Genomic DNA, 11542 nt, shown 5'->3' on the forward strand with positions numbered 1-11542 from the left:
TGAAGTATGGTTAGTGACTGGCAGATTGAGATCATGTAGATTCAGAGGTGTTTCGGGACAAGAAAAAACTGTTACATCTTCAAGTCTGTCCTCCTGCATCTCACAGGTTATGAAACTTCACTTACTGATTATTGCATCTAGTCAGTAAGCTACTTGAATAAGACGATACATATAATTCATAAGGAATTCCAGTGATGGCAAATCCACCAGTTCTGTGTGTAGGTTGTTTCAGTAAATCCTGTTGTGACAAATAAATGACAGACAGCACTCATCCTCAAAAAAAAAGCAAGCTTCAACAAGCAGAATGAAAAATTGAGTGTTACTTTCAAGCTTCTGCTAAGACTGTGTTATTATCTGTGTGAAACTTCCTTTCTGCATTCACTGGCAGTGTCATAATCTCAGTTTATTTCCTTCTTAACAGCAAATGCTTGAAGCCTGTAATACAAACAGCATTAAATCTTGTGAAAAAATTGCTTCATACAAAAAAAACCAAACCCCATGCACATTCTGGATGACATTTTAAAACAGCATGATGTCATTTCTCTCAGCAAGCCACCAGGTACCTTCCAGTATTACTGAAGTGTGGAACTTTCTCTCTCCCCTTTTTGGGGTATCATAAAAAATAGTCCTAACAGTAAAGTCTGCTTCTGAGCTACTTGGGACTCAGTGAAAAATCTCGAGTAGCTTTTTCTAGCTGTCCTTTCATCTAATTGAATTATCTTAAATCCAGCAAAATCAGGCAGGATGTAGGATGGTGTCATGATTTAACCCATTTTAGATGGTTAAGGTGGAAATCACACTGGTGCTGTCAATGGGTGAAGACTAACCATCTGTTCCTATTCTTCTGCACCTTTCTGAATAATCTGGCATTGTCAGACATGAGATACTCCTTTAAGAAGTGTCAGGGATCCAGGGCAGCGCACTGCTTTTCTTCTTTTTTTTTCCTGGGAAATATGCCGACTGCATATACACAGGATATATGCAGTCAGAAGTGATAGCAAACCATACTTTTGGTTACATGATTGTAGGCCACTTCAGTTGTTGCATACAATTTATTCCATTAGTAAGTCTTCTTTCTTATTAACATCTACTTGTAGGCAAAAAGTAAACTGCTGACAAAGTGTGGATGGATGTCAGCAGTAGGCAGAGGGTATATTTCTTGCCATATGTAACTTCATGTTTACCTCTAAGTTAACATACAGTGTGGATTAGATTTGCTTTTTGATACAGAAAGTGAGTGAAACCAATCCTGAACTTCATCTACACACACAGCTCCTCCAGTTGAATTTAGATACATGCTTGAATCCCTAAATGCTGGCATAGATGCAGCTCCAAGGAGGGGTTTCTGACAGCTTTGGTTAATGAAACTCACTTGGCTTCTGTTAGTTTGGTGCACTTATCACCATTTCATGCTCACTTTTGTCACTTTTGCAAACACAAGCACAAGGGGGATACACCTAGCTCAGAATCTTTCCTTAAACACTGCAGACCAGCACATATGCATCCTACCACTCTTAAGTCCTCTGCACTCATGCAGCAGGTCTTGATCCTCATCTTTGGTGTGTACAGTGGTGTAGACACAGAAAACTACTTATCCTTCTCTTACAGACATGCATAGCAGTATGTCCACTCAAACAGACCTCTTCAGTTCCATTAAATAGTTTCTTGGGGAGGGGCTGAGATCAAAAATAGTAGGAATCTGGTAGTAGTGCTGGTCAATGCTCTGCCTGAAGGCAGTCATACTATAGCAGAGGAGACTGTCAAGGACATTAGACTGAACTATATTTGAGATTAAATATTCTAGTAAGTAGGTTTTACAAAGTAGTGTGTGTTTCTGTATATGCTGAGGATTTGTTCCCTTTTCCCTGGAACTAGAAGGACCCCAATTTGATTGACAACTTTTGAAGGTAGAAGGTGGCACTTTGACATGGAGCCACAAGACTTGTAGGCATATAGTAACAATATAGCCTTACCAGTGTTCATTTTGCAGGGAGATGTTTTAGCAGCTGCACATACTGTTTTCCTTAGGAGAAGGCTCCTAAAACATGATTTCCTTTCTATGCCTTAGAGCAGGATTGATTCATGCATCCTGTAGCTGGTTACTAAAGCTCTCAGGCCTTCTGCTATGTGCCAGACTTTACTTCAGCAAGGTGCTTGCTGGGTTATGCTGTTTTTTTTTCCCTATGCCAAGACATGAAGATATGAAAACACACAAATTCTTTGTTGCACAAATGCTCCATTAACCAAAAGATATATAGCAAAAAAAAAAAAAAAAAAAAAAGAGATGATGAAACTTACTAATTTTATATCACTTAGAAATGAAAATCTTTTAAACTTCCTAGGATTTGGGAAACAATTTAGCACATCGCATCATCAGAACATCAAATTCTAATTTGGACTAAAGTCCACTAATTCTGAGCAGTCTTTTCTGCTCAACTTGTTCCGTTATATAGGGCTTATGACACATACCAAGCCCTTCTTTTGCAATGATTGTGTGTGATTGTTATGTACAGGTTATTAATTTTGCATTCTCTGTGTTAGTGTTTAGGCATATGACTAGCAACAGACCCAAAATAATCAAGACAAGACACTGCAAGTGTGGGACAAGAGAGGCAAAACTGTGTTTTGAAGTAGTTTTTCAATATATCCTTAACTGTAGGTGCTCTTCATCACAGTAAAGAATAGGGAAGGGGTTGGGGGGAATGGGGAGGGAAGTCTTTTGGAAAGAGAATTGTTGAATCTTTTTAGGGGAAGAGGGTGTAGGCCAATGTGTGACTAATTTGCATGTAAAAGGGAGCTGAAGTAGCTGAACTCTACAAATTACTTATTAAAGACAAGCTACTGAACTGCATAGGTTGGAGAGGTGGATCAAGGAGGTCATCCATCTGTCATCTAAAATTACCCCTTTTAAGCTTGGAAAGTGCTTTTGTAAAAATATGTTCCTGCTTGGATGTTTCTAGATAAGCTCCTCAAAGCTGCAATGCACAGGATTGCTGGATATGTTCCAAAATCCAGATGGCAGGTGGGACAGTTGCTTGGTTTGTCTTATTTTGATTAATTCTCACACATACTGCAGGGGTGCTCGTCTCGATAGTGTGGCCTCACTCCAGATTGCTCCTGCTCACCAGTGCCACATCCAGTGGATTCTAGTCTGAAGTTTCAAATTTCTGGAAAGCTCTAAGTGACCAACACTTCTAGATAGCTTACATAAATTGAATGGAATTCCTTCCTAATAAATTGCATATTACCTTTCCTTGCTTGCCCGTATTCATGCTGTATTTCTGTAACTCAACCTGGCTCAAGGGCCAGGTTAAGAAAACAGTAGAATTCTGGACTGATACTGACTTGCTCTGGTATGAAAAGTCCAATCTCCTGTCATCAGTCACTGATGCCAGATTCACAAAACGAACTGCACGAGATCCTCAGCTTGCCCCATTAGCTTTTGGGGTTAGTGAACTGAACCCCCTATGAGGAGACTTCCTGTAGCAAAGATGAGAAGAGGCTTTTATCTCCCTTCCTAAGTGGATCTGCTGTTGTATATGAAAGTGACGACATCTTTGTGTCCTGATAGAAAAAAAAGAAATTACACTGATAATAACTTAATTTTTTAAAGTTGCCTGCAGCGTAAAGGGTATAGAGACTGTAAATGCATAGTGTGAAAAAGAGGTCATACTGGCCTCTAGTTCATTTGGTTCCACTTGCAAGCTAATTCAGCTCTCCCTAACCAGGTGTAATTATAAGTCTGTGATGTCATTATGCTATCAGTGTATATGATTTTACATTGTGCTGTATCTTAATGTAAAACTGCATGTCTGCATTTCATCTGCCACATATAGTTTCATAGGTACTACTGAGAAAATCTGCGTAAGTCATAAATGTGTAACATTTATAAGTGTTAAAGCATTTATAGTAATCATTCTTTGGTTCTAATATATTGCACACTTTTCCAGATAAAAATATGGACTCATGAGGAGGGTGCAATGTTGTCACTCAAAGTTGAAATGCAAGTGAAGATACCATCACATCTAGCTTTCTCTCTTTTGTCTGACTTCACATTACGCTTACAATGGGACAAACATTTCTTGTAAGAACTTACCTTTTGAATTTAAGACTATTCTAATCCACTGACAGCTAACCTTTTCTGAGACAAATATTTTTGAGATGTTGAGACTTTGCTACATAATTAAGAAGAAATTGCTGTAAGAAGTTGACATTAAAGATTAATTAGTCAGAGTATGGATTGGGGGAGCTTAACCTTAAAAATAAAATCTGATTTCTTCTTAATCAAATTTAAAACACAGTTGCCCTGGACTGATGAAAGAAAGAGCTGCAGCAGAGGTCACCCTTTTTGAAAATGAACACAGTTCTGTGCCTAGATATGTGTATGTTAAATGGTTTAACTGTAGTAAATTGCCTGTAATTTGAGGTGGATATATTGTGCATGCTCTCTAAGAAGTAAGGCAAAGCTGTGGACTACTTCATGTTAATGTCTGGGACACTGATGCTCAGCTTCATACAGTCAAAGTGAGAAATCAAGAAACTGAGTTCTTCAAAATGCATATTTCAAGAAAAGTAATATCATGTAAAGATTATCTGAATTGAAATGGGTTTCAGAATTGCTGTAAAGGGTGTTTGAGATTTTTTATTTGCTTTATATGGTATAGAATAATGACTAGAAATGAACTGATAATACTAATCATATTTACTGAATATTGTCTTAAATGAAAATGTTTTTTTCTATTAGTCATTTTGCCCTGAAAGATTTTTATCAGAGGGTGATAGTGAAAGGATGGGGATATTTGAAAATTTACACTCTGCTGCATTTATAGCTTGTAACAAATGAAATACGATGAAATACTAAGCTGACTATCCATATCTACAGCCAAAAATTTCAGCTTTCATATGACTACCATGAAGCCTGATTGACTGGTGAAAATGGAGTACTGGCTTAGCCAGTGGTTATTGCAGAGATGAAATATATATAGGAAAACTCCGATTTTTCGTTGAAGTGAAAACTCAAGAGATAGTGGTCAGTACTTCCAAAGACAGTGAAAGAGTGGTCCTGTCTGAACCAAGTAGAACACAACTCTGAATAAAATTTTACGACTGTCTTTCCTGTGGTGTGTCAGATGGGTGATACTTGGTTACTCAGCAAGTGCATTACAGCTTGGAAGCTGATGCCATTCCAAACAGCGTGCAAAAGGTACGCTGTTAAGACATTACTCCAGTACCTTGCAGCACTTTTTAACAATTTTGTGGGATAGAGAAGTGGTGTCAAATGAATGAGGTGGTGTGAAAAACCTCAATTTTCCACTCTGTGTTCCCTCCTCTTCTTTGCTGCCTGAACATGAAAATTATAGGCTTATTGTTAGGATGGAATATATGTATGTATGGTGTTTTCTGCAGAAGATGATGTTGCATACATCAGGGTCTGCATGTGTGTGTTAAATGTATTTGCAGAACTTGCAAGGTCCTGCAGGCTGTGAATGAAGATGACAAAATATATTATGTTACTTCTCCACCTATGACTGGCCATAAACCCAGAGACTTTGTGGTTCTTGTGTCTCAGAGGCAGCCCTTTAAGCCAAGGTGAGTATGCAGTTTCAGGTTTAACTGTGAGCACTTTGGAGTCTCAGTTTTGATTACTGTTGACCTTTACCTGGGCCTGCTGTTGGGAAGCAAAGATTTTATTTTTTCTAAGAAATCAGATTTGTTTTGCAACATGAAGGTGCAATGAAGTAAATTCAGAACATCAGAAATTTGTAGTGTAGTCCAGAATTGCTTTTTTGATAATGACTCTTCTATCATGAGGGAAAATAGGCCAGAATTCCAAACAAGCAGTTTGGAAAAAGGCCTGCCCCAGAGGGCCTGTCAGCGTGCTGAAGCACATAAGTGGGAGTTTGTCTGTTTAAGTGGCTCCTTTGTAATCCCATTTAAGGTAATTCTGAAGATTTTCTTACTCAAGGAAGTGATTGGCCCTTCTTGAAACCATGGTGTGACACATTTATTGTATCTGTAAATTTTGCTGCTGTATTTGGTTGAAAAAGCCCCTTGATCAGTTTAAGATACATAGATTTTTTTTCCCCATTAGATTTCCTTTTGTTCCTTTATAATGAAAAATGATAAATGGGACCATCTGGTGTAATTTCCTATTGTCTCAATTTCTTATATTAGTAATTCTTCATTTTAACAGAATATTGCTTCTAAAATTCAGTATTGTGAACTGTGTTTGCTTTTTTTGCCCCATACATCTGGAAACTGAATCCTGTCTACCTTTGCTGGGGCCACACTGTAAAGCATCTCAGTAAGGGTTGCTCCATGGCCCTGATTCTGTAAATGTGGGTTGGGGAGAGCAGGACAAATTAAAAAATAGAGGTGTTATATGTGGATGATTGTTCTGTGGCTTTCCACAGAAGTTTCCCTTGTGGGAGGCTATGGTAAAGCCTTCACAAGACTCAAAATTGAATTTTTTCAGATATATCTTTAAGAATTCTGAAGCTTATTTGCCTTCATATGAAAATGACATCTTTGGTATAACCATGCATACTCTGTACTCATTTCCATGTATCTTTTTAAACATCTTCTTGAAGAAGTGTTTGATTCTTCCCCTTGCCCTGCAGTGAACCTTACATAGTAGCTGTGAAGTCAGTTACCCTCACGTCTATGCCACCTTCTTCAGATTACCAGAGAAGTGAAATCCTCTGTGCTGGATTCCAGATCTACAGTGACAGCGATAGCTCCTGTACAGTGAGTGGTTCTGCAGACCTCAGCTGTGTCTCCTTTCCTGCAATATTACATGTGCACATAGTCATATTTTTGCTAGCAGTCTGGAACAGAATCAGCAATACAACAACAACAACAAAAAAGAGTTAATAGCCAGAGTTCAGTCTGGCTATTAACACATTTTTTATTCCACGAAGTGAAATCTGTCTTGCACAACTTTGGCCAATCTGAATGTTAGGAATGAAACCTAAACTAGAGATGTCCGGGTACCTCCAGTTGGGCAGTCATCCCACCCTAAAATACACTTCTAGAAGGTGTGCATTAAACTGGTCTCTGGTGCTGGCCATTTCTTTTTTGGCTGCAGAAGATCAATGAACCAGTTGAGATTAAATGCTTAACTTTAACTTTGACATGAAAGTAATTATGTGACCTAAGTCCCATCTCTATACCAATGTTATTTTCTGTGGGAAAGTGGTAACTTCCATTGATGGAAGTAAGTTTCTGAAAACATTCAGAAACTCTCAGTAGCCAGGATTCTTTTCTCAGGGTACAGCTTTGTTCATAAAGCACATCTATTTAACAGGTTACACAGAATGTTTCTTGCTGCACTGCTGGGTGCATTTACCTACAAATGCTTGAGGACCTGTCAGTAGTGAGGACACTGAGATCACTAAAGTACTGTAAAAAAGACATATTCTTTTTGATAATTATTGCCTTCAGTTTCAGAAGCACTCTGTGTTTCTATTCACATCCATAAAAACTTCTATATTCATTTAGCCTCTGAAACATTGTCCAACTATTACAATCCGTATGCTTTTTAGTTTCATGTATTTTTGTTTAAACAGGTATGTTACTTCAATCAAGTGACATCAGGTGTTATGCCTTACTTTGCAGCAAATCTTACTGGCTCATCTAAATCCATCGAAGACACTGCTTTGGAATGTATGAAGTTCTTGGAGATGAACAACAGCAAGTTGAAATTGAAAACAGATTTCTGAAGAAACCTCTGAATATGATTGAACAGTGCTGGTTTAAATTCCTGCATGTTGTGTCAATCATTTTTATGCAGGTTGCTTTAGATCATGTAGCCTATACTGGGCTAGATGAGGATATCTAGTACAAGCATTTTCTATCAAACTACGGTTAGACTAGGCTCTAAATCCAGTTTTTAACTTTAAAAAGATTAAACAGATTTCTGTCTTGATTGTGTTAATGAATTTTATGTAAATTGAGGCAGAACGTGGCTCAGTAGAACTGTAGCTCATGAGATTATTTCACTGTTTTAATGTTATATTGAACAGAATTGCATCCACTGAAGTTTTAAATCAGTAAATTTGCAGAGAAGTGGTGCTGCTAAATAGGTTACCCAGTGCTTTGGTTATCAAGGTTCTTACACACCCATTACCTATAAATTGATTACACCCCATGTTAAGTTAGTGTTTGCTAACTTCAACTGTTAATACTTCTATTTTATCTGTTGACTTCCAATAAAATACTGTTTCTGAGGTTACAAATCCAAATCTTACTATGGTGCCTCTGAACAGCTTCAGACATTGTTCCAGAAAGGCAGCTTTTCTGTTATGTTGGGGACTGTTGACCTCCAGCTGGCAAGCTCTGAGCAAGACTCTTCTGAGAGCGCTGAATAAATGCAGAACAGTGAGACTCTTGGATCCACGCCCTCAGAGATGAAGAAGAAGAGTGGTTTCAGAAATTTTTGTTGGGGTACGTCTACTTTGGTTTTGGCTGTGACTTTTGCTCTGAAGAGCCGTGTTCAGAAAAACAAGTAATGGTCATCAGCAGTTGGATCATAACACGAATACAGGGGTGTTAAGGGAATCAAAGCCTGTGAGCTGTGGCAGTGCCATTTCATCTTACTGTAGTCTCGTAATTGCTAGAGTGAGAGCTCTAGGGGTCTGGTCCAGTTCCCACTTAAATGCATCTTCTTTTTAACCTACAACCAAATCAAAGCTTTCAGCAGTGATTTATAGGTTACATTCTGTGTACAGCAGGTCTACCAAGAGCAGCAGCAGAGACAGGAGGGGGAGGCCTGGAAGCCCTCTGAGTGCCAGCACCAGGAGCCACCTGGCCTCTCAACCAGACTAGTTTAGCTTGGGCACAACCTTGAACAAAAGCACTAGTGAAATCAGTGCCATATTCTACATCTAGCAAAGGCTGGCTGCTGTATGCTGCACAACATAACCTTTGCTTTAGTAATGAAGTAGAGAAGGTCCTGGTTGTTGCCTCTGGAGCAGAGACTGTAGATACAAAGCCTGGTTTTGGATCACTTTTATCATGTGAGTCAGGTGCCTCAGTCTAGGGAGCAGCCTCAGGGCAGCCCCTTCCAGGCCTTGCTTGCCTCCTCCTGGCTCAGCAGGTAAAGGAAGGGTGAGGACATTAGACTCTGTTAGCCAGGAGCTTAGCTCTCCCAGCCCTGTCCACACTTACTGTGTGCGGATGATGGCAGACAAGCTCTTGAATTGGTAGAGAAGTCTCTGTGGGACCAATTTTTAGTGAACAGAGACACCTAATGTTCAGCTCTGAATGCATGTACAGGAGGGGAGAAAGAGCCCAAATGCTGGTAACTCCACCAAGCTTTTCCTATCATCTGTCCAAGTGGCTCTCCAGAGGGCACAGTCTGTAGTGTGACTTTAGCAACACTTGCACGCTGAACTCGGCTGTGGGGCTAATGCAGGGGCTAGTTGGAGGTTATTTGCTCACCATCACCAGGCTTCAGTGCGTGCTTCAGCCCAGAACCCCTCCTTGTGCTAGGCTGCATCCCTAAGAGCCTGAGCAGCAGGTTGAGGGAGGGGATTCTCCCCTTTACTGTGCTCTGGGGAAGACCCCCCATGCATCCAGCCCTGGGGCAACAACACAAGAGGGATGTGGAGCTGTTGGAGCGAGTGCAGAGGAGGCCACTGCCCCATCCCTGGCAGTGTTCCAAGGTCAGGTTGGACAGGGCTTGGAGCAACTTGGTCTAGTGGAAGGTGTCCCTGCCCATGGCAGGGGGGTGGAACTGGATGAGCTTTAAGGTTCCTTCCAACCCAGACCAGTCTGAGATTCTACTTTTTGAAATATTAGTGTTCTGCCAATATTAGTGTTCTACATGACAGGTTCCTCCCTCTGCCCCCACACCAAGACTTGGGCCCCTGGAACCTGAAGCACTGTAAAGCTGGGCTGCATTCTGGACAGTCATCACATGTAATTGGGGTTGTAGGAAAGACCAAGGATTGTATTTTCCCAGAGTCTGTGCAACTTCTAAGACAAAGAGATTCAGGTTTCTGGCACACAGACTTCACTTAAGTACTCATCATTTGCCTAGCTTTTAAATTTTTTTTGTAGGTATGATGTGGCTTTACATGCAGCACCTTTCACAGCTGCTTTTCAAATAGCTTTCTTCAACCACACATACCCTTGTAAAATAATCTCAAAAGTGATTAGTGGGTGCATATAACAAGTGGTTTTGTCCAACAGTGACTGAAGATTGACATGCAGCTGTTTTTGTGACAAAATCATTTCAGTGCCTTGTTTTCCACAGCAGTCACTAATGCAGAGGACAAGAGGGAGGTGTACTTGCTTCCAGCCCTGTGCAAGCTGAAAATGGCTGCTGCCTTTAGACTGAAATTCTCACAGCAGCTGTACCCTGTGATTTTACCCTGTGAAGTCTGAAGAAGTCCATTATTTCTTCTCTGAGAGCACTAGTCAGGTGTAGAACCCTGACAAGTGGTTGTATAGTGCACAACAGATCAAAGCAACAGGTATCAAACTCCGGGTTGTGACAGTCATCAGCTGTGGGAAGGGAACAGTAAATTTTCTCTCCCTCCGACTGACATGTTGTACAAGACAGAACTCAGCAGTCTGTAAAGGGGACACTTCTGCTCACACTGCCTCAGAACAAGCAGGTGACCATGTCCTACTGGAAGCCACAGATGTGCTTTGGCAGAGGCGATGCCTCCAAGCCACCAGCTTGCACACCAGTCTGCACCAGACCCTTGTCTGGGAACTATTGGTACTGCTGTGAAAATCAGGGTGCTTGGCTCGAAGTTCCTATGAATAAAAGAACATGTTACAGTACCAACAAGTTTTTAAGGACAGGAAATGATCTAAAAAGAGCTTTTTTAACAATACAAAATAAGGGAAACACTTTTTAGGTTGGAATAAGCATCTGTTGCAAAACTGTCCATATTAAAGTGATACTGCTTTAAGCTTTAATTCAGTAAGTTCTTTAAAACTTTGTAATTAATCCTTGATTTCATCCACATCCACTCTTCTTCCTCATTTAAACATGTGCTGTGATTAATACAAACTGAACATACTTGCCCCTACTGTAGTCAATGTGCCTTTGCATCCAGAGCAAAACAAGGAAACCTACAATAAGAGCTCCAACCACTGTATTCTTTAGCAGTATTTTATTAAAAATAATTAACATGTACAAATATAAAACATACCTACACCATTAACTTCCCATATGTGACGTTTTCTCTGCTGTAAGAAGAGTACATTGCAAATCTATAGTTTCAGTGGCTGCTCCCGAGCATGTCAAAATCCAGTCCTGATCTCCAGTTTTCTATCTGGTTCCCAGTGTAACTCCAGTCAGGCACAGGTGAAAGCCTACCACCACTGGCTGCATGGGCAGTATTGCTGTACTGCTACTACAGTATTTGAGAGCTGTTGCAGGAATAAACTTAGAAAAACAAACAAAACAACCCCCAAAACCAGTTTTTTAAGGCTTTCAGACTGCAGTCTGCCATTAAGGAGATACTTGTAAGCTGAATCTGCCATTAAGCAGGCACTTGTAATACAAAGCAGTTTACTCCCACGT

General features: G+C 40.2%; 2 protein-coding genes across 3 annotated transcripts in view; one reads left to right on the plus strand and one right to left on the minus strand.

The window, feature by feature from the left end:
• The window catches only part of ACOT12 (acyl-CoA thioesterase 12), a 32519-nt gene extending 24755 nt beyond the window's left edge, over positions 1 to 7764 (plus strand). For both annotated transcript variants that reach the window (XM_061478711.1, XM_061478712.1), the window contains 4 exons: positions 3951 to 4084; positions 5461 to 5589; positions 6621 to 6747; positions 7569 to 7764. In XM_061478711.1, coding sequence (XP_061334695.1) covers positions 3951 to 4084; positions 5461 to 5589; positions 6621 to 6747; positions 7569 to 7721 — 543 coding nt within the window. In that variant the 3' untranslated portion in view covers positions 7722 to 7764. The remainder of the gene's footprint in view (positions 1 to 3950; positions 4085 to 5460; positions 5590 to 6620; positions 6748 to 7568) is intronic.
• RASGRF2 (Ras protein specific guanine nucleotide releasing factor 2) overlaps positions 1 to 11542 on the minus strand; it is a 280188-nt gene that overhangs the window by 82244 nt on the left and 186402 nt on the right. The window lies entirely within an intron of this gene.

This window comes from Pezoporus flaviventris, unplaced genomic scaffold (genome assembly GCF_033815535.1).
Source record: "Pezoporus flaviventris isolate CSIRO_AGI_PZ_B2104156 unplaced genomic scaffold, CSIRO_AGI_Pfla_v1 ptg000131l, whole genome shotgun sequence".
Classification (NCBI taxonomy): domain Eukaryota; kingdom Metazoa; phylum Chordata; class Aves; order Psittaciformes; family Psittacidae; genus Pezoporus; species Pezoporus flaviventris.